Source organism: Helianthus annuus, chromosome 1 (genome assembly GCF_002127325.2).
Source record: "Helianthus annuus cultivar XRQ/B chromosome 1, HanXRQr2.0-SUNRISE, whole genome shotgun sequence".
In the NCBI taxonomy this organism is placed as follows: Eukaryota; Viridiplantae; Streptophyta; class Magnoliopsida; order Asterales; family Asteraceae; genus Helianthus; species Helianthus annuus.
Genome location: NC_035433.2, coordinates 96,587,578 through 96,615,067, shown reverse-complemented (window position 1 = coordinate 96,615,067; position 27,490 = coordinate 96,587,578). Strand labels below are relative to the sequence as shown.

The 27,490-nt window shown below is 36.9% G+C and overlaps 2 protein-coding genes and 2 long non-coding RNA genes across 5 annotated transcripts; 3 read left to right on the top strand and 1 right to left on the bottom strand.

The window, feature by feature from the left end:
* Nucleotides 1-215: 215 nt before the first annotated feature.
* Nucleotides 216-1,814, top strand: LOC110939546. The gene is made up of 3 exons (XR_002592320.2): nt 216-334; nt 1,069-1,133; nt 1,213-1,814. It is a non-coding gene; the product is annotated as an uncharacterized LOC110939546 (long non-coding RNA).
* Nucleotides 1,815-6,974: 5,160 nt separating this feature from the next.
* LOC110876439 (kiwellin-1) lies at nt 6,975-8,754 on the top strand. Of its 2 annotated transcripts, none has more exons than XM_035990610.1 (2): nt 6,975-7,334; nt 7,645-8,754. In XM_035990610.1, exon 2 carries the CDS (start codon nt 8,064-8,066, stop codon nt 8,610-8,612), a length of 549 nt encoding a protein of 182 aa, XP_035846503.1. In that variant the 5' UTR covers nt 6,975-7,334; nt 7,645-8,063; the 3' UTR covers nt 8,613-8,754. The 2 variants fall into 2 exon arrangements, with proteins under 2 accessions (XP_035846503.1, XP_021980307.1); XM_022124615.2 differs by having other exon boundaries at nt 6,983-7,334; nt 7,640-8,754.
* Nucleotides 8,755-17,952: 9,198 nt separating this feature from the next.
* Nucleotides 17,953-20,633, top strand: LOC110930477 (putative ripening-related protein 1). Its single transcript, XM_022173780.2, has 3 exons — nt 17,953-18,111; nt 19,033-19,299; nt 20,424-20,633. Exons 1-3 carry the CDS (start codon nt 17,953-17,955, stop codon nt 20,565-20,567), a joined length of 570 nt encoding a protein of 189 aa, XP_022029472.1. The 3' UTR covers nt 20,568-20,633.
* LOC110876447 lies at nt 19,402-20,182 on the bottom strand. Its single transcript, XR_002556659.2, has 2 exons — nt 19,967-20,182; nt 19,402-19,661 (listed from the first exon to the last, which is right to left on the bottom strand). It is a non-coding gene; the product is annotated as an uncharacterized LOC110876447 (long non-coding RNA).
* Nucleotides 20,634-27,490: the final 6,857 nt, after the last annotated feature.

Sequence of the window (27,490 nt, the reverse complement as noted above, 5' to 3'; positions counted from 1 at the left end):
CAGTACACTAAAAGATATATCAAGTGAAAAAAGTAGGTTAATACTGCTGTTATTTAGGTTGTCAGCACACAAAGATATATCAACTTAATTTCGCCTTTTAAATCTTAAATTGTTATTTAGTCGTTTAAACTGTGATGTTATTAAGGTAAGTATTATTACAATCCTTGACAGAACGCTCACCTAACAAACTTCTTCTTTGACAGTAATCAAGACATGAGCATCGCTCTGTTGAAGGAGATAGCAACCTATATCCATCGATTCAATCGTCGAAGCATCGAGACGTCTGCCTCGCTTGCCATTGTGGCGTTCACGAGTTTGAAAGCTAAAAACCAAGGTGGTAATGCTTTCGTGTTATCTTAAACAACTGAAACACATTTTATCCCACAGTTAACAATTTATTTGACCCGTTCAGGTTAAAAATGCAGAAGTTGTTATATAAGAGTGTCGTGAATACGCTTTAGATGCATTAGGATAACTATAGTACTAAACTCGGTATTATACGCTTTAATTCCTTCAGCAACTGTTTCAATAGGCGAATCTGATGGTTACTATTACTTTTTTTGTCTAGTAGCTTTCATTCTGTTAGTGACCTCAGCTAACTTAAAAATTAAAACGTCAGGATGAGGCAAGTGGCTGGTGGTTTGAATGGGTAATTTTCATAGGCCGCTCAAAATGTGCAGGGTCGTATTGAGCTGGCCGCGCCACTACTTGCCCATGTTTTTTGTGTTTTCTGAATATTTAATGTTGGAACTATATTAACGAGAGCTTTAGCACTGAAATGAGAATATATATTTTTTTAAATAGAACAATTTTGGTCGTCGTGAACATATGAGTACAAATAAGATTCATTTTGACCTGTTTAGCCCCTGACCCATTTTGTCTTTGCTTAAATTATATAATTTACCCACTTCAACAGGTAGAATACAACCTAGGTTGTTGATAGCTCGTCAATATGTTTTATTGTACAATAATTTATTAATTTACAAGTAGTTTTTAAATCAAACTAACAGGCCAGAGAAATAAAATAAACACATAATCTGCTAATACAAACTGGTTTCATTGAAACAGGTCTTCAACTCCAGCTCAAAAAGAAAGCATTACAACTAGAGCGAAGCGTCAATTGGAATTCCACGGTAAGCCTCGTCAACCAAAACATTTACACATCTACACAACACAAATACTCACATCAAACGTGCTTTATTTCACCTGCAGACTCAGATCCACCGTTGAAAAGGCCTGGCAAAGGGAGCCTCACGAACTAAGACCCAGTTAACAGAAGTTCGTCCTTTTGTCAACCAATACAAGAACGGCAAGTGGGATGGCGGTCAAGAGCTAATTCCTTTTGTGCAGATGATGATGACTGCCTGCTAACTACACGCTGCATATACAAGCAGCGTAACAAATCAGCCTTGTAAAACATGGCTGAATGTTGTTAATCACACCAACATGCATGCCTGAACATACAATTTTTTGATGGCTGCGTTTGTTAACAGCAGCGTGATAACATAATGCTATTCAGTTATCGACATAACCAAATCTCGCTGCTGTAACCAAGTGAATGTTGCGCAACGCGCGAACGCTCGAATACCCCTAGTTTAATTAAATGTGAACTTGATTTTCACCTACAACCAACTTAATATCAGGAAATTCATGTTCGGCATATGTTTTGGTTGAAATTCACACCCTCTTGTCTTTGGAAAGAGGGATGGGGTAAACATTTATAAATATAATTGGATTAATTATATATGTTTTAGGATTGCTTTGTAATTATTATAGGAAATGTGTCTCAAGATTTGAGAAGTGGCGATGGTGTAAATGACCCAATTGATTTCTTAGTTATTGTGAATGTTTTTTTAGAAAGATTAAGATGTATTATGTGAGTCTTGTGTGTGAATGTATGCTAATATTGGCAGATTTTATTATGTAAGTTTTTGGATTTGCATCTTATTATATGATTCACATGGTAGACATAGTTTCGTAGCCAGGTTTTAGAATTATAGTCTCATCAGTAATAAGATAACGGATGTTTTAAGCATGCATGTTAGGCTGAGCATGGTGGGTTTTCAAGCATCGTCAAAATATCCAACAAGTATAGTAAAACATCTTAGATTGAAGTTCAATTGTGTAAAGTTTGAATTTGTAAAGAAATGTTGTAATGAGTTTAAAGTCTTTGTTGTATGGGATGAGTAAATCCAACATAAATAACAAGCTTGGTTCATGGTATGACATCCCAAAGTATAAGAACTTACACATTTTGTACACATTGTTCACGAGCAGATAGATAACGCTCTTAGTTATTTAGGTGGATGCCTGTTTTATTTTTTATGTTAAAGCTATACAAATTACAATCTTACGCTTTTACATAAAAAATGAAAAACCTAGATTCCTAAAAAATCCGGTTGCATCTTCTCCAACGCTAGGCTCCCTTCATCTCCGGTGAATAAAAAACCAACACACCACATGCACTTGATTTTGACATCTAGCGACATAGTCATTCAATATCCATAATTCAGATAAGCGTAGCATGTCAAAAGATCTTCAATGTTCATACAAACATTACGGTAAGATTTAGAGAAAGAAACTAATTAAGAGAGATGGAGAGAGAGCCAATTAATCCGAACTTAGGTATTAGCTAATATTGGTTGATCGGCTTAAATGTTATACAAACGACATTACAAGAATGGAAACTACAGTACACCCTGTTGATGCATATTGTATGGATACGGCTCGTTACGGTTCGGCTCAATTACGAAGTGAAGATCGAGGTCAAGATATCCTCCTATCTTGTTGTTGTAGACCCGGAGGTTTCTGATCTTGTTGCTATGAAGAGAATTCTCGGTTCATTGAAGTAGCTGCAAAATCGACCTTGAAATCCACACCGGGTGGATATCTAGTTTGGGAGAACATTCAGATTCCTGGCAATGCACGCAGAAATTGCCGGATTACGGCTTTAAATTTCTAATCTCTCCTATCTTTGTCGATATTTAAGCTGCTTTGCGAATTACTAAAATCTCATACAACACTCTTGACCAGACACGTTGATCTCGAATATTACCTCATACGTGATTGTTTCAATATGAAACTCATCAATATTGTTTTGGTCCACACCGATTACCAATGTGCCAATTCATTTTTCCAAAATTCGATAAATCATTTCTGATTAAAATTAATTTTTGTAAACGGCATCGAGGTAAAACATGAGTTAATCCACATCGGGAAATCGTTTTTGTGAATATATTTTTTTTTTCTTTTTGAATTTTAGGGGGAGTAATTTCCAAATCAGAAAAATAAAAAACAATAGAAAAACAAAAATGAGTTTCCTGGAGAGAGAAAGAGAAAACGCATCAGTGGTTTGTCGAAACCTCTTTGAACTTAAAATGAAAAACGATAAGTAGCTCTATATAAGATGTATCGGTAGGCTCACAATCATTTTAAAGCGTGCAGGGTGATATAAACCTAAATCGACTGAAGACCGTGTGGGAACCGCTCATTGGCATATGGTCTTGGTACCGAAATTTCGTTTGATAGATTGCCGAGGTTCTGAGATACGTGGTCTTTATGTTGTTTCTCATCTGGGTATCATAGTTGTTTTTTTACCGAAAACAACGGGGACGCAAGTCTAGAACTTCCATGATACCATACATACGTGTAAATATCATACATACATGTATATAATACATGAAGCATACGACCATCAATAAGTGATAAAAATATCACAGAATAAGTGATTCTAAATCACATTTATCATCCGAGAGTCAAGTTCGTCTCTTTGTAGGTACGATGGTACTAACCAATTCACGGACTTGCTCTCGTGCCCTGCATGCATCGAATATCAAGTTGAGTTTGAGTGGATACCTTGATACGGGAATGTGTCGTGTGTGGATGAACACCGGTTGGTAAGTATAAATCATACCTTAATCGTATCGCCTAACCGCGAGTACATCTGATTGTTTAGTTTAAGTGGAAAACAATACTGATAATCGTTGTAGGATGCTTATCTAAATGTTAACTAATTGAACAACAAGAGCGTTTTGGCGTGACCTTACACTGATATGATTCTCTTACCCTCGAAACTCGCAAAAAAATATCTGTAAATATTTATTTAAATTTCTCCCTTTCTGCATCTCTGTATTTATTTATTTACTGCTTTCCGTCTTTACTTTTGAAATATGCAAAAATTCCAAAAAGATTTTAGGTGTGTTTTAATATAAACTTTATAAAATCCAAAAAGATTTTATTTCTATTTTATTTTTGATTGCCCGATGTTGGAACTCGAGTCTTTTCCTACTAAACCTGATCAAAACCAAAACACTTGCATCTTCATAAACGGTCGAAGTTAACAAGTTTTGAAAGTTAAAATTCTAAAAATGATCAAATTTTTAAACTTTCAAACTGTTGTTGGACGGTAGTTGATTGAGAGTTGGTCACATGTGTATCATTTGTTTATATTGACTATATTCCAAGCGTTTGTTCTCATTACGTGTTAAGCTCTGTTGCGTGTGCAGATGAGGCATCCGAACCAACTAAAGGCAAAGAGAACGTGTTAGATGATAAGCTTCGGAATGAAGACACGACATGGATGCAATCAGAGCATCAAGATGATCGATTTGCAGCTGACCACTCATAAACTCCACAAGGATCTAAATATTTGAAGATCAACGTCTCACGAGCAATGTTTAAGGGGGAGTTTGCTGATGCACCTCCTGTTTGTTACAAGTGAAGACATCTGAAGATCCGAAAGTGTGAGGAACGAACCATCACGAGCAACATCCAGTGGGGAGTTTGTTAATGCATATTGTGTGGATACGGCTCATTACGGTTCGGCTCAATTATGAAGTGAAGACCGAGGTCAACATATCCTCCTATCTTGACCTGGTACGATGTCTATTATGTGTTTAATGTAAAACAGTTGCGCATGTGCAAACTGTTAGTTGTTTATAAATTGTTTGCTGCTGCTTATGTGTGTCTGCAAGTCTGTATGTATGTGTGCGGCCAACCCACAAAGAACTCCTTCTTCGTGGGATTATATTTCACGAAAGATCATGCCAACAAAAGATCATTATTTGTCCTAAAGACCACAAAGAACATGGCAGTGAAGAACATCTTTCGTCCCTGGTTGTTCGTTGGTTGCAGTCCACGAAAGACTTCTTTCGTGGGTTTAAGTCTTTCGTGGGCTTCTTATTGGGCCAGTACTATGCCTATATAAACAGCTTGTAGCAAACAGTTTAGACAAGAGAGCACACATCAGAGAGTTTTGAGAGAATTTCTTGTATTATCATCTTGTAACAAAACTCTGCTGGATAAATACATGAGCTTTAAACTTTGAATTTCTTCTTGTATTTTGTGTTCTTTGGCTTGGTTGCATACCGACTTGGATTCCACACCTGTGTGTGTGTTAACTAACAAGGAAGTAGGTTTATCTTGATCCTCCGAGTGGACCTACCCAGCCCTTATCAAATTTAATTAACCGAACTACTCCATGAAGGATATAGTTGTAACAACACTTCCCCTTATAACATTCTTTTACCTTAGGAATTGAAACTTTGAACCAAAGTTAAAATCATCTAAATACTAACATGTGGCATCTGGAAATGCAAGATGACCATACGAATGTCCCAAAACCTTAATAATTGCCTTACAACCTTTCTTCATGCAATTGTTCTCAACTTATATCTTCTTATCTCTATGTAAATCCTCAATGGCTTCCCCTTGAGTATGACAAGGAATATAGAGAACATGCAATAAATATATTAAGCCATACAAAGCTTGGTGTGGGGAAATATATGATATGTGATGTTATTGATGGCCCAAAGAATCAATTTAACACAAACGATTGTGAAATATAAACTTCCATAAACGCAAACTATGAAGAATGAACGATCTCTCATAAAACTGATTTGAATTGATTGATATGAATGGGGTTGCCGATGACTCTTTTTATAGTCACAGGAGGAAACGTTGTGACGTTCACAATGAACGCGTCGCTTCCAATTGGCTTTAATACAAGTTCCATCATTAGCCCAAACTTTCTAACAATTACATTTAGGGCACTAACAATACTAACTAAACTTTCTAACTTAACTAACAAGATTAACCAGTAGTTATATCATAAAATATTAATGAAATTGGAGTTAGTCAATTCAGAATGAATTCCAGCAGTGACATAACTTTTGTATTGAAGTGTAATTTTTGCAAAACAAGGAAAAAAAAAAAAAAAAAAAAACCCTTAACTCCTACATTTATTACAAGGAGCTCCTAGTAGTCAATGGTTTCCAAGTGGGTATTTACTTATTGGTGCAAGTGGTGGTTGAAATGGACCAAATGCTAGTAAGTTGGCAGGGTGTAATTTGCTAGAAATTTCCTCATAAACCTCAAGAACCAAATTAAATTCTCCTTATGGTAATTTGGTTATGTTTGATATAAGTACTTAGTATTTTATTTTAGACAGATATTATTGTTTATTAACTTTTATGGTTTATACAAAAGTTTTTCATGCTTTGACTCTGTAAGTGTTAACGTGGTTTTAGTTATATATATATATATAGGAAATCATTTAAAAACCATTTTTTTAATATTGCAACTTTTTTGCTATATGTTTTGCGAAAGAAAATGGCTCGAACATGAAATGATCCTTTCACAAAAAAAATCCGCTCTTTTGTTTATATCCGTATTAATTCTGGGTGCAAGTGGGGGGGGGGGGGGGGGGGGGGGTTGGGGGGTTTTACAAATGGGCATTTACTTATTGGTGCAAGTGGTGGTTAACCAAATAAGCTTTTGCTAGAAGACCAAGTCCTCTTTCATTGTAGAATATGAACACATTAGAGAAAAACTCTTCCTCAGCAACCAAGACCTCTTATAAATACCAACAACTTTCACCCAGGGGCGGACTTACGTACAAATTACGGGTTCCCGGGAACCCAGTCTTTTTTTAATTTTTAGTGTAAATATATATAAGAAGCTGAAAAGGAACCCATAAGTATATTGTAAAAGGAACCCATAAACATGAAAGGCCTTGGTTCCACTGGTTAAAATCGCGCTTTTCTTCCTAACCCACCCGGGTTCGAATCTCGGCACTGCATATTTTTTTGTCCGTTTTTTTTTAATTTCTCTTTTAATTTTTTTTCTTTAAAGTAATAAAAACATTAAAACCCATTTAGGGTTATATTGGAAAACATACGGCCGCCAAATACACGAACAGCAGCAGCGAACAGCAGCATCTCCGCAGCAAACAAGCCTCCGCCCTCCGCCCTCCTCCGCCTCCGGCTGCTCCGCCGCCTCCGGCTCCTGCTGCTCCACCGCCTCCGCCTCCGTCACTCCGTGATTACAGATTTACAGTTAGTTTTATGTCTCTTTGTTTTATACGAACTAATTGATTATCCTCATCTTAGTTCGATTGATTACTCGATTGATTACTTGATGTACAGCTTTCATCTGTTGATTACTTGATTACATAAAAATTGGGGTTAAAAATTGGGTTTTTAAGTTAACAGTGGGTTTAAAAATTGGGTTTAAAAATTCGATTAAGTGGTTTTTAATAAAAATTGGGTTTAAAAATTGGGTTTCATCTGTTCATCTGTTCTGTTGATATTGCTTACTTGATTAAGTGGCTTTTAAGTTAATATTGCTTACTTGATTACAGAACAGTTCGATTAAGTGGTGGATACATGAACGATTCTTGCATTTGTTACATTGAAAAGGAGTTCTTACAACAAGTTTCCGTTGAGAGTGTAATGCAACGTTTTCAAAAGATGAAAACTCGTCGTCAACAACTTTAGGTAGTTTTTTTATTTGTAAAGACTATCGTATTTTATATTGTGTTTTTAAATTTCTAATGACGATTTTCTTTTCATCATTGTATCGTACTTTTATTATGTGATGAACCTTACCCGATCCGAACCATCGAACCGACCCGAAATTCTTTATGTTTGGTTACATGAAATTGGAGTATCTAAAAAAGTGAACCCAGTGAAAAATATTCCTGGATCCGCCACTGCTTTCACCCTACCTTTCATAACTGTAGTAGAGAACGAAAGAATAACTAATCAAATACAAAGATCTTGAGCATGGGTGCCTTCCTGGTTGCATTGCTGGTTCTTGTTCTTGCATGCTCCCCACAGATTGAGGCTCAAACCTGCCAGCCTAGCGCAGGCATAACTGGTAAAGAACCATCTCAACAATGCAACACCGAAAATAACTCGGAGTGTTGCGTCGAAGGACAATTTTACACGACCTACGAATGTTCGCCACCGGTTTCAAGTACAACGGAGGCGACACTAACATTGAACAGTTTCCAAGAAGGAGGTGATGGAGGTAGCGAATCAGCATGCGACGGTAGTTTCCACTCCGATGACACTGCGGTAGTAGCACTGTCAACAGGGTGGTTCAATGGAGGTAGTAGGTGTGGCAATTTCATCAGTATCAATGGTAATGGACGAAGTGTACAGGCCATGGTTGTTGATGAGTGTGACTCTAATATGGGTTGTGATGAAGAGCATGCCTATCAACCCCCATGCCGCAATAACATTGTTGATGCCTCTAAAGCTGTTTGGGAAGCTTTGGGTGTATCAGAAGTTAATCAGGGAGAATTAGAAATAACTTGGTCAGATGCATAACTTTCTCTTTCTATGTTCCATTATCAACTAATATGATGCTACTTATTTTATTATCTTTAAAATTTGAGGAGAATTTATTATAATGTAACTGTTGTTATTCTTTTGTTTAAATAAAGTAACATAGCAATCTGGTTTGTAAGAACTGACGTACATTATCTTATTAAAAATATACATACAACAATTTAACATGCAAATTAGCTTTTAATTCAAATGCACACAAAAATAGAGCTAGCCAACTACAAGCCTATTATAGACTTATGTCTTCAATTTTTATTTGTATGGGTTAATCAAGTCACGAACAATTTACACCGACTAGAAAAAGTAAAATGCACGGATGCTCCCTGTGGTTTGGTAAAATAACACATATAGTCCCCAACTTTTGGAAATTACATGTGTGCTCTCTATGGTTTGCTAGTTTGTTACTCAGATAGTCCCTGAAGTGGATGGATGTTAGTTTTCTCAGTTAAGTCTATGTAAAATGACAAAACTACCCCTTGTTAAATATCATTAGACCCCACAGTTAATTATTAATATAATATAATATATAAAAATCCACCCCCAGCTCCTTCTTCTTCTAAAAAACCCCCCAAATCGTCTCTCACTCTAAACAGCCACCAAACGCCATCGTGACTTCGCACTGGATCGATTCGCAGAGAGAGAAAGAGAGCAGAGTGAACGGAAGAGATCTGACCATCACGGTGTTTTCTGGCGATGATGGTTACTATTGGCATTGCTATGGGTTTCCGGTGAAGGATGTTACTATGGCGGCGATGATGGAAGAATACAAAGAGATTAATGTTGTGGTGTTCCATGGTGGATTTTTGATGATGATCAAAGATGGGATTAATGGTGCAGGGGCTATCAGGTGGTTCAGACAAAATTTTCGGCGACAGGGTAAACATATGTTTTCTAGCTAGATATGTTATGAGAAATCCAGTGACACCTGTTTATGGTATAAACGATGGTTTTTTAGATTTGAGGCTCATATTATGATTTATGTTTAAGGTATGTTCGTTGGGTTATGTTATCTCAGTTGGATTATTCATGATTTTGTTTCATTTTTCTAAGTTAAACACAGATGGTGGGATCTTTAGTCCACAAATGGAGGAGAGTGATGATGGGATCTTTTTATGGGATCTTAGTTGCAGATTTTAGGTTCAAAAAAGTTGTTTACTGTTTAGTGTTAAATGGTGGAGGGTGATGGTGGGATCTTTAGTCCACAAATGGTGGATAGTGATTGTGGCGGTGATGGTGAAGGTTTGAGGCGGCCGACGGTGGTGGATGGAGGGTGATGGTGGTGGATAGAGGTTGAAGATGAATTGTGGACCTGTGGTGGTGGGGTTTTAAAAATAAAATAAAATAAAATAAAAAGGGTGGGCCCAAATCAATTTCTATTTTTTATCATTAAGGATAAAATTGTCATTTTATATCCACTTAACTGAGAAAACTAACGTCCATCCACTTCAGGGATTATCCAAGTAACAAACAAGCAAACCATAGGGAGCATACATGTAATTTCTAAAAGTTGGGGACTATAGGTGTTATTTTAACAAACCACAGGGAGCATCCAAGCATTTTACTTACCAGAAAATCTTATGCGTGTTTGTGGCACCAACCTGAAAAGCGTATTGAAGTTCACTTAAAAAATTCGAAACAAAAAATATATATATACAAATGTCTACAAAACATTACATTAAAATAACTATGATCACATAAAATATGTTTTCAAGAAAATGAAAATATAAACCATCCAATGTGTGAACCCACTCCATTTACTGGAATCTCACCTGTTTAATTAAATGTCAACTTGGTTTTTACCTACAACCGACTCAATATCATGAATTTCGTGGTCGGCATATGTTTTGAGTGAAATTCACACCCTAGTCTTCGAAAATAAGGATGGGGTAATTGGATTAATAATATATGTTTAGGATTGCTTTGTAATGATTATAGGAAGTGTGTCCCAATATTTGAGAAGTGGCGATGGTGTAAATGACCCAATTGATTTCTTAGTTATTGTGAACGTTTTTTTTGGAAAGATTCAGATGTATTATGTGAGTCTTGTGTGTGAATGTGGGCTAATATTGGCAGATTTTATTATGTAAGTATTTGGATTTGCATCTTATGATATGATGCACATGGTAGACATGGTTTCGTAGCCAGGTTTTTGAATTATAGTTTCATCAGTGATAACGGATGTTTTAAACATGTATGTTAAGATGAGCATGGTGGGTTTTCAAGCCTCGTCAAAATATCTAACAAGTATAGTAAAACATCTTAAATTGAAGTTCAATTGTGTAAAGTTTGAATTTGTAAAGAAATATTGTAATGAGTTTAAAGTCTTTGTTGTATGTGATGAGAAAATCCAACATAAATAACAAGCTCGGTTTGTGGTATGACATCCCAAAGTATAAGAACTTGCACATTTGGTACAAATTGGTCACAAGCAGATAACGCTTTTGGTCATTTAGGTGGATGCCCATTATATTTTTACGTTAAAGTTATATAAATGACAATCTTATGCTTTTACATAAAAAATGAAAAACCTAAATTCCTAAAAAATTTGGTTGCATGTTCTTCAATGCCTAGGCTCCCCTCATCTCCGGTGAAGAAAAAGCCAACACACCACATGCACTTCATTTTGAGATCTACGACATAACCATTCAATATCTATAAGATTTAGAGAAATTAAGAAACTAATTAAGAGAGATGGAGAGAGAGATAATTAATCTGATCCCAAGTATTGGCTAATATTGGCTGATCAGCTTAAATGTAATACTAACGAATAATTTAGTTGTTGCTTACAATAATGGAAACTACAGTAGACCCCTTATCAAATAGTAGTTAACCGAACTAGTCCATGAAGGATATAGTTGTAACAACACTTCCCTTTATAACATTCTTTTACCTTAGGAATTGAAACTTTGAACCAAAATTAAAATCATCTAAATACTCACATGGGGCCTCTGGAAATGCAAGATTACCATACGAATGTACCAAAACCTTAATAATTGTTTTACAACGTTTCTACATGCAATTGCATTCAACTTATATCTTATTTATCCGTATGTAAATCCACAATGGCTTCCCCTTGAGTATAACAAGGAATATAGAGAACATGCAATAAATATTGTAAGCCATTCAAAGCTTGGTGTGGGGTGGGAAATTGTAATCAGAGAGAAATTGAAATTGGGGAAAAACTGATTTTTATTCAACTGACCTAATTACAAGAAGCTATTCTATATATATTACAAATAATTAATACAGATAACTAACTGATCTAACAAACGTAACAAATTCGTAATGACAGCTGTGCATAGCACGTGACTACACCCCCCCTCAAGTTGGAGGGTCTAAGACACCCAACTTGTGCAGCAGAACCGAATGTTGAGCAGTGGGCAAACTCTTGGTAAAAATGTCAGCAACCTGATCAATTGTATGAGTATGAGACAAAGTAATCAGACCTTCTTGCAGCTTTTCTCGGACAAAATGGCAGTCCAATTCAATGTGTTTAGTGCGTTCATGGAAAAGAGGATTTTTAGCGATGTGAATAGCGGCTTGGCTGTCACATTTGAGAGGGATTGGAGTGACACTGGGAACCTTTAGTTCAGACAATAATCTTGTTAACCAAGCAAGTTCAGCAGTGACGCGTCTCATCGATCGATATTCTGCTTCTGCAGAGCTTAAAGCCACAGTAGGTTGCTTTTTTGATTTCCAAGAAAGAGGACTACCTCCGAATGATACAAAGTATCCACTGACAGATTTACGAGTGTTAGGACACGATGCCCAATCCGAATCACAGTAGGCATGTAACTCAAATGTAGGAGAGTTATTAAAAAACAAGCCTTGAGAAGCAGTTCTTTTAACATAAGCAATAGTATGTAATGCAGCAGTCCAATGTGGAAGTCTTGGATCTTGCATAAACTGGCTAAGAAACTGAACAGCAAATGCCAAGTCTGGACGAGTGTGAGTTAGATAATTCAACTTACCAACCAATTGGCGGTATTTTAGAGGATCTGGAAGAACATCACCATCTGAAGTACGAAGCTGTAGGTGAGGAGGTAATGGGCAGGCAGAAACAGGAAGAGCAGAATCATCAAACTCTTTGACCAGGTCCATAGCAAATTTTCGTTGAGTCAAAATGGTACCAGTAGAATGATGTAGGACTTCAAGACCAAGAAAGTAATTAAGTATCCCAAGATCTTTAATTTGAAATGTGGTATGTAAAAAATCTTTAAGATCAACAATCTCTTGTGAATTGTTACCGGTGACCAAAATGTCATCAACATAAACTGCAACATGAACCGTAGAATTGCCCATGGACTTTGAAAATAATGAATAATCATTAGAAGATCGAACAAAGCCTTTCTGTTTGAGAACAGTGGACAATTTACCATACCATTGACGAGAAGCCTGTTTTAGACCGTAAAGAGATTTTTGAAGTTTCAAAACTTGATGAGAAGGAATATCCATACCCGGTGGAGGAGACATATAGATTTCTTCATCGAGATCACCATGCAAAAAAGCATTATTGACATCAAGTTGATACATTGGCCATTTCAATTTAGTCGCAATAGCAATTAGGCTACGAATGGTCGTCATTTTTACAACAGGGGAAAACGTCTCATTATAATCAATTCCTGATTGTTGTGTGTCACCTCGGACAACCAATCGTGCTTTACATCGTTCAATACTACCATTGGCATGATATTTGATCTTATAAACCCATTTACACTTAATTGGTTTCTTACCCGGAGGTAAATCAACAATGTCCCATGTATGATTAGCTTGAAGGGCTGTAAATTCTTTATTTATAGCCTCTTGCCATGCTTGATATTTGACAGCCTGTTTGTAAGAAGTAGGCTCGTGTAACAGGTCAAGTGAATGAAGTAAAGATTGGCTTGGCATATTCAAGGTGGTAACAGGTAATTGTACAGCAGCAGAACACGCATGTAATAAGGTATGAGTGCAGTCAGAAAGTTCAGAAGAACTAGAAACATGATTGCAAACATAATCCTTCAAGTAAGAAGGGGTTACAACTGTTCTAGAAGACCTACGAATGACAGCAGGCTGAGAAGAAACAGGATAGTGAGGATCAGAATTAGAGGGTACAAAATCAGGAGAATGAGAGGAAGTAGGAGAATAAGAAGGAATATCTTCAAAGAAAGAAGAAATGTTATCAAGAGACGGAAAAATCGAAGATGTATGAGATGATTGTATTGAAGGAAACATGTGTTCAAAGAACACAACATCTCTTGAAACACAAATCTGATGACTGTGTAAGTTATAAATTTATAACCCTTTTTGCCATAAGGATAGCCTATGAAAAGACAAGGAGAGGCCCTTGGTTGGAACTTATCACGGCCTTGTTTGAGAGTGGAAGCATAACATAGGCAACCAAAAGCCTTGAGGTGATTATAAGATGGTGATTTGGATGTCAACACCTCAAATGGAGTCAATCCATTAAGAACTTTTGAAGGAAACCTGTTTATTAAGTATGTGGCCGTCAAGACACAATCACCCCAGAATTTAAGAGGGAGCTTTGATTGGAAAAGTAAAGCTCGAGAGGTTTCCAACAAATGTTTATGTTTGCGTTCCACAATGCCATTCTGTTGTGGAACTTGGACACAACTAGTGTGATGAATAATACCTTTGGTTAAAAAATAATCTTTTCTTTATTTCCTGAACCAAGTTCAAACGCATTATCAGATCTAATACATTTAATGTGCTTATTGAATTGTGTAGCAACCATTTCAACAAAACCTTGAAGAACAGGAAAGGCATTACTTTTGGTGGCTAATAAGTGTGTCCAAGTGGTACGACTATAATCATCCACAATAGTAAGAAAGTACTTGTGTCCATTGTAAGTAGGAGTATGATAGGGACCCCAAACATCAATATGAACAAGATCAAATATAGCAACAGTTGATCTAGTACTATGTGGAAAAGGAAGTTTATGTTGCCTAGCTTTAGGACAAACATCACAATGCTCAAAAGAATGCAAAGAAATATTAGAATTAATAGGCAATTGTTTCATTTTATAAGAAGGTAAATGACCAAGTCTTTTGTGCCAAATTGCACTAGTAACAACAGAATTACAATGAGAAGTAGTAAAAGAAACGGAATCAATGAACAGCTTATTGGTTGCATTCAAAATGTAGAGACCGCGCACGAGATTACCAAGAGCCAGTGGCCTCTTCAGTGAAAGGGCCTGTAGCATGCAACATTTATCAGAAAAATAAATTATGCCATGAGTATCTTGACAAAGTTTAGACACGGATAAAAGGTTATGTTTAAATTCTGGAACAAATAAGACCTGAGAAAGAGAAAGGTCTTGAGTTAAATGAACAGTGCCAATTTTATGAACTGTAATTACATGTCCATTTGGAAGACCGATGAGAAATGGTTTGGAAAGGAGTTTAATGTCTGTGAACAAGCTAGCATCATGACACATGTGGTCACTAGCACCGGTATCTATGATCCAATTGATACTCGAATTTTTAGAATTAGAAGTTATCATACCTGCAAAATTTGCATGGCTAATTGTTGTAGTAGGCTGAATTTCAGCAGGCTCTTTGGTCAACTGTGCCTTTTGCAAAAGTTTCATCAAATCATTGTATTGTTCTGTGGTAATGAAAGATTCACTGTGGCTCGACGGATCAGAATCATCTTCAAATGCCATATTTGCAGCTCCTTGGGGAAACCAACAAGTCGATAACACTTACTAGCAGTGTGACCATTTTTCTTGCAGTGTGAACAAACAAGATGTTTTTTATTTTCAAATTTTCCATTCAAAGTGCCCTGAAACTGAGAATTAACATGCATAGAAGCAGACTCGGTGGAGAATTGAGCAGCAGATGATATTTCTCGTTGTTTCTCATCTTGAATAAGAAGTGCATACGCCTGATTGATTGAAGGTAAAGGTTGCATCATAAGGATAGTACCCCGAACCACATCATAAGAAGGATTTAATCCCATAAGAAACTGAATTAAGCGCTGATCTTCTTCTCGTTTTGCAAGAACACGAGATGCTCCACAGGAACAAGATGGAATAAGATTGCAAGCACTCAATTCATCCCAATTGGATTTGATTTTAGTAAAATAGGTAGCAATATCATTGTTACCTTGAGTAATTTCGCACAAATTTTTTTGCAACTGATATAGCTTTGCACCATTCGCTTTGCCATACCTATCATTTAATTCTGCCCAAAGTTGATGTGCCGATTCGGTATAGAGAACGCTTTCACCGATTTCTCGCGATAACGTGTTCAAGATCCAGGAAATTATCATGTTATTACATCGTTCCCAAAGAGCAAATTGAGTAGTATCAGAAGGTCGAAGAGAATCATCCTTGACAAATCCAAATTTGTTCTTGGCTGAAAGAGCGATGGTCATAGCTCGCTTCCAGGTTGTGAATCCAACGCCATCGAACGTTTTTGAGACGAGAATCATGCCAGGATGATCTGAAGGATGAAGGTACAGCGGATTTGATGGATCGATTATCATTGAATTTGAACCAGACATAGTGAATCAACAAGAAAATGTGATTGAAAATCGATGAAGATTATGAACGATTTGAAGAATTACGAATGATCTTTGAAGATTATGAACGATTTGAAGATTGAAAGGATGAAAAATCGATCAGAAGAAGAAAGATTCCTGCTCTGATACCATGTAATCAGAGAGAAATTGAAATTGGGGAAAAACTGATTTTTATTCAACTGACCTAATTACAAGAAGCTATTCTATATATATTACAAATAATACAGATAACTAACTGATCTAACAAACGTAACAAATTCGTAATGACAGCTGTGCATAGCACGTGACTACAGAAATATGTATTGCTGAATAATATGTGGTGTTATTGATGGCCCAAAGGATCAATTCTCCTATATATTAATAAACGAATGCAATGAACAGTAACGAAGGGCTTTTTAGAGATTTCATACCAAACAGTAAATAGGTGTCTGTATACAAAGGGAACACGTGTCTTGTCCAATAAATAAAGACTCTGTGTAACCTGTAAGAAAGAGAGAGAATGCAGCGTCGAAGATGATGGAGCCGGCCACGGCGGCGCGCGGCTGAGCTGTGGCAGATCCACGACGGCAAGTTATATAAACAATATTAATGTAAAGAGGATGTACAGTAAAAGTAAATTTTTCTCATTAAGCCAACCTTTGCACCACTGGTGGTGTTAGCATTTAAAAAACATATTACTTTAAAAAGAAATTAATTAGTATTAGTTTTGAGTAAACTTCCGTTTTGCTGTTTTGCTCCCTGTGGTTTAGTGACTTTAATGGTGTTGCCCCAAACCTTTTAAAATAGCCATTTTACTCCCTGATCTTTGAAGGCCTTCATAATTTTGCTCCCCGTCCCTAACTCCATCCAAAGTATTCGTTAAGTAAAAGGGCATTTCAGTAATTTTATAAATGTAAGTATTAAATTATTTGTTATTAATTCCTAAAATCAATTTGTTTATTGATAAATCTATTTTTGTCTGTTATGTATCATCAAACACATTCAAAACCAAACCACCAGTACATCACCATTAGGAAATCAATACTAGATCAAATCCCTTAATCTTGATCATTAATTCTAGCATCAAAAACCATTAAGAACACGCTGCAACCCTTTTTGTAGTGTTGAAGATTAATGGAAGTAATAACAAGAAATATATAGAAATCAATACTTGGTCAACAGATCCAACGGCCTCACCACTCATCACCTACAACCTATCCCCTCCATCTGCTGCTAATCGACTACCACCACTACCTGCCATTTCCACCAAACCGCCATCACCATTACCACCAGCCCGCCACCGCCATCACCACCAGTCCTCAACCACCATCGCAAACTCCACAGATCTGGCCACCACCACCAGTGGCGGATCTTGCCCGTTGAACATGCCAGGGCCGAAAGACACGGGCACTCAAAAAAGCCCGGGCAAGCCCGGGCCAAACATAGTATATATAAAAAATTTCGATCGAGATGCGGAAAATTAGCACTACGGCAAAAAAACTTGCTCGGGCCGTGGCCCTGTCAAAGCTCTTCTAAGAACGGCCCCTGACCACCACAACCTTGTTTCGAAACCCTAGATCCAGTTGAGAGGCTGCCACCAGCGGCTTCCTTCGCCGTCGACACCAACAGTATCAGTAAATCATCATCGTCCTCAACAATCAACGGCAACATCATCATCATCATCGAAAATCAGCGGCATTTGGGGGTGTTTCATCAGAGGAAAGCAGGTGACGTTGCCGGCATCTCTCTTCCGCGTCTCTCTCTCTCTCGTTGTGGTGTGTGTAAGACGGGGCAAAGGGTGTTGCAGAGGAAGTTGGGGATGTATCGTCAGAGTAAAGTAGGTGAGGGGAAGGGATGGTTGTGCGGGGTTGGTGTGTCGGAGAAACAAGAAGGCCGGTGGTCGGCCGGAACTTCTCCGGTCGCCGGCAGAGAATATGAGAGGGGGTTTGAAAATGGAATGGGGGGTAGGGTTTGGAATGTGTGTTAAGAGAGAGAAGATGAATCTGTATTATTATTATTATATATATAATATAATCTTTTATTTATAGTGTTACTAAAATACACCCAGTTTTATATTTGAAATTACCAAAATACCATTTCAGTTAATAAACAATTTGGATGGAGTTAGGGATGGGGAGCAAAATCATGAAGGCCTTCAAAGATCAGGGAGTAAAATGGCTATTTTGAAAGGTTTGGGGCAAAACCGTTAAAGTGACCAAACCACAGGGAGCAAAACGGAAGTTTACTCATTAGTTTTTAAAAAACATATTTTTTTTATTTTTATTTTTTTTAGTTTTGAAAACGTTAATTTCTCTTGCGGTTTAACTTGCCACAATGATACTGTTCAAATGTAAAATTATTTTTTTGATTTTTGATCAGTGTAGAATACATGCCAATATCTTCTTTGGCATATTTATTTCGAGTTCTATGCCTAGTACCGGCGTCGAACTAAATCGAACCGATACCAACCGAAACTCCGTTGTATAGCGCATGTATTTCTACTAGTTTAACTCAAATAATAGAGAATATATAAACTTGCATAAACACAATCTATGACGAACGAACGATTTATACATAAACTGATTTGATTTGATAGATACAAATGGGGTTGCCGGCGACTCTATTTATAGTCATAGGAGGAAACGTTGTGATGTTCACAATGAACACGTCGTTTCCAATTGTTTTAATACAAGTTACATCATTAGCCCAAACTTTCTAACATCTACTTTTAGGGCACTAACAACTTAACTAACGAGATTAACTTTGACAACTGAGATTCTTAGGTTAACACCTTTAACTTTTCTCAGTTAAACCTTTATGATTTATAGAACATTCGTACAAGCATTGTGTCACACGTGTAAATTATAACAAACGAACTAATACAAACTAGTGGGACTAGTCTTGTACATGCACCAAATATTACACGACCTACGAATGTTCGCCACCGGTTTCAAGTACAACGGAGGCGACACTAACATTGAACAGTTTCCAAGAAGGAGGTGATGGAGGTAGCGAATCAGCATGCGATGGTAGTTTCCACTCCGATGACACCGCGGTAGTAGCACTATCAACAGGGTGGTTCAATGGAGGTAGCAGGTGTGGCAATTTCATCACTATCAATGGTAATGGACGAAGTGTACAGGCCATGGTTGTTGATGAGTGTGACTCTAATATCAGTGGCGGATCCAGGAATATTTTTCACTGGGTTCACTTTTTTAGATACTCCAATTTCATGTAACCAAACATAAAGAATTTCGGGTCGGTTCGATGGTTCGGATCGGGTAAGGTTCATCACATAATAAAAGTACGATACAATGATGAAAAGAAAATCGTCATTAGAAATTTAAAAACACAATATAAAATACGATAGTCTTTACAAATAAAAAAACTACCTAAAGTTGTTGACGACGAGTTTTCATCTTTTGAAAACGTTGCATTACACTCTCAACGGAAACTTGTTGTAAGAACTCCTTTTCAATGTAACAAATGCAAGAATCGTTCATGTATCCACCACTTAATCGAACTGTTCTGTAATCAAGTAAGCAATATTAACTTAAAAGCCACTTAATCAAGTAAGCAATATCAACAGAACAGATGAACAGATGAAACCCAATTTTTAAACCCAATTTTTATTAAAAACCACTTAATCGAATTTTTAAACCCAATTTTTAAACCCACTGTTAACTTAAAAACCCAATTTTTAACCCCAATTTTTATGTAATCAAGTAATCAACAGATGAAAGCTGTACATCAAGTAATCAATCGAGTAATCAATCGAACTAAGATGAGGATAATCAATTAGTTCGTATAAAACAAAGAGACATAAAACTAACTGTAAATCTGTAATCACGGAGTGACGGAGGCGGAGGCGGTGGAGCAGCAGGAGCCGGAGGCGGCGGAGCAGCCGGAGGCGGAGGAGGGCGGAGGGCGGAGGCTTGTTTGCTGCGGAGATGCTGCTGTTCGCTGCTGCTGTTCGTGTATTTGGCGGCCGTATGTTTTCCAATATAACCCTAAATGGGTTTTAATGTTTTTATTACTTTAAAGAAAAAAAATTAAAAGAGAAATTAAAAAAAAACGGACAAAAAAATATGCAGTGCCGAGATTCGAACCCGGGTGGGTTAGGAAGAAAAGCGCGATTTTAACCAGTGGAACCAAGGCCTTTCATGTTTATGGGTTCTTTTTACAATATACTTATGGGTTCCTTTTCAGCTTCTTATATATATTTACACTAAAAATTAAAAAAAGACTGGGTTCCCGGGAACCCGTAATTTGTACGTAAGTCCGCCCCTGTCTAATATGGGTTGTGATGAAGAGCATGCCTATCAACCCCCATGCCGCAATAACATTGTTGATGCCTCTAAAGCAGTTTGGGAAGCTTTGGATGTATCAGAAGTTAATCAGGGAGAATTAGAAATAACTTGGTCAGATGCATAACTTTCTCTTTCTATGGTCCATTATCAAGTAAAATGATGCTACTTATTTTATTGGCTTTTAAAATTTGAGGAGTATTTATTATAATGTAGCTGTTGTTATTCTTTTGTTTAAATAAAGTAACATAGCATTTATTGGTGTTTTAAACTAAATATAGATATAGGGGTCATTCTGTAATTAGTAGATAGTCAGTTTATGTTATAATTAGATTAGTTAGTAAGTGCGAGGACCGGAAGCGACAAGATGAAAGTTTGTAAGCTACAAACTTAATCAAGGGACGCCTCTCCAGGAGACGTACCTGTTCACATCGATGCCTACATCACAGAGACAAAGGGGACGTGATTTTTCAAGGAGACACACCTCTTCAAGATCAATCTCATCCACAAGTTCAAGAATCGCAACCGTTTATGAAGAGACACGTCTCTACAATCGCATCTATTCGTATAGTATATATAGGGTTCATGTATGTCAATTGTAATGATCACTTTTCATTCAATACAAGCAAGTTTATTATTCTTGATTCTCAATTCTTTTATATTCAAACCTGTGATTCGCATGTTCGATTACCAACAGTGGTATCAGAGCACCACGTTAATCGATCCAGGAAGCAAGAAAGAAAAATCTCAGTGCAAGATTACAAGATTACGAGCAAGAAACGATAATCGGGGTTTGCTGTTTGAATCAGAGAACCAGGCTACGTGTTTCGATTTCGTAAGTGCGTTTTTTTTCTTCTTTTGATTTAGTTGAACCATAAGAAAGCGAACAAGTACGGATAGTGATCATCATCGAAAACATATCAGAAGTTTTTTTTTAAAATAGAATACATCTGTGTTGGAATCAAAGTGGAAAACAATCGAAGTTTGTCCCTTATCGTAAAAGTCAGATTTTATTTTTCAGTTCTGAATGATTTTATGAAATTCATTAGTCTCGTTATTTGAAAAGCAAAGAAAGTCAACAAGGAACAACTTTTAAACAAATTCTGAAAGGTCAGATTTGTTTATTTTTTCAAATTGTTTGTCTTCTTGCAAAAAAACAACAAACGATATTTTGACTTTTTGATAGTTCATGTGAATTTAAACATAATATGTTCAAATCTATATTTTAGCAAATGATTCCAACACAAAATTACAAGTAAATTTTTTTGAAAATCTTTAAAGTAGCAAGTCAATTTTGAATCATAAACGATACGTATAGCAAGAAATCGAACCCGTATCGGTTCTAGCAAGTCAAACCGATTCTTGGTTCAAATAGCAAGTTCCGGACCGTTTGGTTCAAACTAGCAAGTAGCACGTTGAATCATCACGATTCAAAGCAAGAAAAAGCAAGTACAGCGGGTCGATCAAACTAAGTCCAATTAGCAAGTTGGTTGGATATTTTTTTTTATCACTCGCAACAGCAAGTTAGCAAGAATCTGATCAGCAAGTCGGTCAGAACCTGATTAGCAAGTGGGTCAGGGTACATAAAATCTGATTAGCAAGTCGGTCAGAAACGCAAGAACCTGGTTAGCAAGTTGGCCAGACGCAAGTACTAAGGAAGAAATTTGATCTACTCGGTCAAGAAAGGGATCATCCGATCATAAGCAAGATAGGCAAGAAAAGCAAGGCGAGAAAGAAAAGAGGCATGACAAAAAAAGATGGAAACGCAACGTCACTCCACGAGCAAGGGAATGTATCTCTTCAATGCCCAAAATTGAAAGAGACGAATTACACCCAATAGGCAGTTATGATGGAAACAATCTTGAAGGCATATAGTCTTTGGGAAACAGTTGTTTCAACGGAAGGGATAAATGAAAAGAAGGCGCACACAACGAAAGCACTTATCTTCCAAACGTTACCAGAAGATGTTTTGATGCAAGTTGCGCAATACGAAAAAGCAAATGAAGTATGGGATGCAATCAAAGTTCGTTATCTCGGAGCAGATATGGTTCAGAAAGCACGTCTACAAACTTTGAGGAGCGAACTAGAAGTTCTAAAGATGGATGAGAACGAAACAGTAAGTAGTTTCGCAAGCAAGTTGAGTGGTATAAAAGCCAAATTTAAAACTCTCGGTACCACTATCAAAGACAAGAAACTCGTAAGGAAATTACTCATCTCCGTTCCGAAGAAGTTCCTACCCATCGTGGCAAATATCGAACAATATTCGGAAATAGACAAAATACCATTTGAAGAAGCAGTAGGAAGAATAATAGCTTTTGAAGAACGTCTCAAAAGTCAAGACAAGCAAGAAGATAATAATCAAGGAGGACTCATGATGGCAAGCACAAATAATCAGTTTGAAAGTTTGCATCATGGAAAGGGTCGTGGTGTTCAAAACCATGGCAGAAGTCAAGGACATGGATCTTTCAAAAGGAAGAGGACGTGGAAAAGATATGGGTCCAAGAAACCAAGACAAAAGCAAGTTCAGATGTTATGATTGTGGAGAACTTGGTCATTTTGCAAAAGATTGCACCAAGTGGAAGGAAAAGGAGAAAGACACGCAACAAGAAGCCAATCTCGCATTGGAAGAGGAACCAATGCTACTGCAAGTCAAGCAAGTTGAAGACCTTTGTTAAACTATATTTAGTTTACAGGGGAGTATTGGTGTTTTAAACTAAATATAGGTATAGGGGTCATTCTGTAATTAGTAGATAGTCAGTTTATGTTATAATTAGATTAGTTAGTAAGTGCGAGGACCGGAAGCGACAAGATGAAAGTTTGTAACCTACAAACTTAATCAAGGGACGCCTCTCCAGGAGACGTACCTGTTCACATCGACGTACCTGTTCACATCGATGCCTACATCACAGAGACAAAGGGGACGTGATTTTTCAAGGAGACACACCTCTTCAAGATCAATCTCATCCACAAGTTCAAGAATCGCAACCGTTTATGAAGAGACACGTCTCTACAATCGCATCTATTCGTATAGTATATATAGGGTTCATGTATGTCAATTGTAATCATCACTTTTCATTCAATACAAGCAAGTTTATTATTCTTGATTCTCAATTCTTTTATATTCAAACCTGTGATTCGCATGTTCGATTACCAACAGCATTTTGGTTTGTATGAACTGGCGTACATTATCTTATTAAAAATAAACATACAACAATCCAACATGCAAATTAGCTTTTAGAGTAAACTGCAATTAATTTTACTCCCTGTGGTTTAAGCTAATTAGCACTCTGACCCCCTCCCTTGAAAATATTACTATTTGACCCCCCCCCCCCAACATTGTTGTTATGTCACAAGATTGCCCCCTGTCGTTAAAAAGTGTTTAAAGTCAACCTAACTTATAAACGGTCAAAGGGTATTATTGTCATTTACACTAGGTTTTTATGGCTTACTCAATAAAACATCCTATATATTAACTTAATAAACATCTTACCCCCTAAGCTTCCTACCCACCACTCCCCACACCTTCCACCACTGGCGATCAACTCCCTACACCACAGGCATTGAATTTGAAATATACGATCGCTTGAATCCAGATAAGAACAGAGTAGTAAAGAAGCACGATAATGGCGGATGACGTAAGCAGATGGTCCATAACCTACACGAAGCACAAAACGCAGAAAGCAAAGTTTATCGGGACGGATTTCTAGAGCTTCAATCATCCAGTCACAAGGTCGTTTCCAGTTTTCACATCTCACTTTGTTGATTGCTTAGTCGCTTGATTTGTATGGATCAATTACCTGCTAGTTTGTTCTTGTAGTGTTAGGTTTAAATGTTTAATGATCACTGTATGACTGTAGATCTGTAGTTATCGCCGTACTGTCTGTTAGTTTTGAAATACGTTGGATCTGAGTTTATAATTTTTCTATTTACAATGTTTTGAAGTGAAATTGGCTTTCTAGGTTTGATTTTGACTTTTGTAGTCAAGCTAGTTATCTGTAAGAGGTAGAGTGATGACATACTATATGCGTATATTAAACGAGATGTAAAATCTCTAAACCGAATGTTTATTAGTATTCAAAGAAAAGCGATGGTGGTTTGGATGCTAAAAAGGTGTTTTGGACCACAAACAGACTAGGAATGTAGGTAGATTATATATAGATTGACTTATTTTGTTGCTGAAGTGGCCTTGGATGCAGAAATGATAAATATGTGCCAATGTTATACATAATTTATACTTGTTGATCTCGGGATAAGGTTTATGCTTGATATTTTATTTTCCGATGATAGAAAAGTGTAGTTTGTTCACATTAGCTTAATCATCTTAGAAAGGTAGAAACTGCAGCAGGTTTCCATGTTTGCATGTTTGCTGGTGGAGACTGATGTTTGCGGCGGGTTTGCATTGCATCAGTTTGCATCATGTTTGCATTGCATCATGTTTTGGAGTTAATCTATTGTTATTGTTGATGAGTGTGTACATAATCTACCTCAACAAACAGGCAACAATTTGCAGTAGGTATGTGTTATCATTTATGTGTTTTGCAGCAGGTTTTTAGGCGGGAAAAGCTTTTGTTTCCTGCGGGGGTAATGTTTGGAACAATCTATAACACTGGGGGGTAATATTGCAGAATACAGAGAACCATAGGGGGTTAAAAGAAAGAGTAATATAGTCATTTTACATAGGGGGTAATATTGTAGAGTAGAGCAAATCATGGGGGGTAAGAAGACAGGATAATATAGTCATTTTACATACCATTTAATAGAACTGTTAAGTTCATTAACGGCAGAGGGTAATCTTGCGACATAACAACAATGTTGGGGGGTGAAATAGCAATATTTTCCTGGGAGGGGGTCAGAGTGCCAAGTGGCTTAAACCCCAGGGGGTAAAATTGCAGTTTACTCTAGCTTTTAATTAAAACTAGGTTTATCACCCTAGCCGCGTTGCGGCGAACTTCTTTTCTTATTTAGTCTGTGTTTACATGTGTTTTGAAATCAATACGAGCGCGTTGCACGCGGAACCACTAACAAGAATAAAAGAAAATGTAAAAAACATTAAAAAATAATCCAAAGAAAATCAACCAAAAAAGTTGTATGTTAATGATGTTGTTCATATGAAACTCGTGGCCAGAGATGAGCAAATAATACTGGGTACCGGTACCGAATTCCCAAACCGAAGGATCCTAAGTACCAATTCGGTACCAACTTTTGGCGTTCCTAGTACCGGTTCGCTACCAACTTTTACCTTCATATGTCAGTACCGTAACCGGTATTTTCGGTATTGGTTGCCACCGAGCTCATCCCTACCCATGAAACTAAAAAAGGAAATCATTAAAAGTTGAAGAAAATCAACAAGAAAAAGTTGTATGATACCGTTGTTGTTTGTACGGCACCCGTGATCAGGGATGAGAAAATGGTACCGTGTGGCAGTACCGAATTTCCTGAACTAAAAGATTTTCAAACTCAATCCGGTACCGACTTTTGGCGTTTTCTGTATCAGGCTGGTGCCGATTTTTATCTTCATGTACCGATAATGAACCGGACCGTACCTGTATTTTCGATACCAGTATTGGTTGATACCAAGCTTATCCAGCTGAGAAAGTAATGAAAATAATAATAATTATGCACGTATGCTAGGGTTTCAATTATAACTTGATATTGGTGGTAGATTATTGTTGAATCTGATGTACTTGATGTTATACATAGAGTAAAGGTCGAAACTAGGTCAAATAACATCATGAAAACGTTTTTGTGAAAAGTTGTAAGCAAATACAATCTGTCTGAAATTTTCAGCCAACTTTCAACGGCTGTAACCAGGTCAAATCTTATTAAAAACTGATTTTTCTTCGGTCCATGATGAACTTCCAGGAAATATATTACAAACCTCATTGGAATTGCATTTTGTCGATGAAAACTGAATGTTTTATGAATTTATCCATATCAAAGGTTCAGGCTACGTTTTCTGGCAGAATTTGCAGCCCATTACGAATGTCAAAACTCAATGTAGGAAATGAGTTATGATCTCAAATTTTTACTGTAGGTATTTCCAGGAGGTCACGGAAATCGCCAACTGGAATTTCATAGAAAGAATAAACGAGGATTTTTAAATGAATTTTTCCGTAAACTGTAGTCAAAAAGTAATGAATCTGATAACTGCTTAGTAAATGAATTTTCATAATTTTTGTATAAACTGTTAGGCCTTGTGAATTTTACACAAATCCTAGCCAACCAAAATAAGCGTCACATAAAATATTCGTCATTTTCAAGCTTGTTTACTATTTTAATAGAATCACCGAAAACATCCTTGTTTTAGGAGTCAAAGCTGAATTATGACAAGTTGATTTATTTGTGTTTGCAAGTTGCATATATTATCATGGAATGCCTGAACTTGATTGAAACTTTTGTGGGAATTTTTTAACATGTTGAATGTTATGGTGATGTGCATGTATCTATTTGGTTAAATGTTCAGGTGTCAACATGTGGTGTGCTATGTGTTAGATGCATGTAGAATTTCATGTATTGCATGAACACACCCTAACAAATTAAATGGTAATCATTCTAGGACGTGGTTGACTATCCTCATTATTTCTCCATCTAAATCTAACCAAGCTTAAACTAAGGTGAGTTCACACTTTTATTAAAAGCATGCGTTCCTAGGTTTGGGAACCACACTATCCCTGGATTTGGGACAACTCTATATTCCTGGGTTGGAATATTGCCTATTAAATACTATAGTTTATATTTCATGTCTTCAGCAGACTAAACGAAACTCTATCTGAAAAGTCCCTACGCATTATACCGATTAGTTTCCGGGTTTGGCAAATGGGGTACTAGTTAATAGCGCTATTAGGTTCGACAAACCTCACACCGTGCTGGGAGCCAGTGGCTATGTCACACCCCGACCACGTAAAACAACAAAACGTGGCGGAAACGTCGGGGAGTGTTGTAACAGAATCATTGTTTCACAACCATGGATTAAACAAATTTCGTTTTATTGAATTAAATGAGTTACAATGTCTTAACAATAAAGAAACATAACAAAAATTAACTAGTCTT

Bases quoted from the DNA above. Each gene is read 5' to 3' on its own strand.
- LOC110876439 (XM_035990610.1), top strand. From the start codon at position 8,064: ATGGGTGCCTTCCTGGTTGCATTGCTGGTTCTTGTTCTTGCATGCTCC.
- LOC110930477 (XM_022173780.2), top strand. From the start codon at position 17,953: ATGTATCGTCAGAGTAAAGTAGGTGAGGGGAAGGGATGGTTGTGCGGG. The intron at 18,112-19,032 runs GTGTGTTAAGAG...TAGTGGGACTAG, and splicing joins TGGGGGGTAGGGTTTGGAAT to TCTTGTACATGCACCAAATA. The intron at 19,300-20,423 runs TCTAATATCAGT...AGTCCGCCCCTG, and splicing joins TGGTTGTTGATGAGTGTGAC to TCTAATATGGGTTGTGATGA.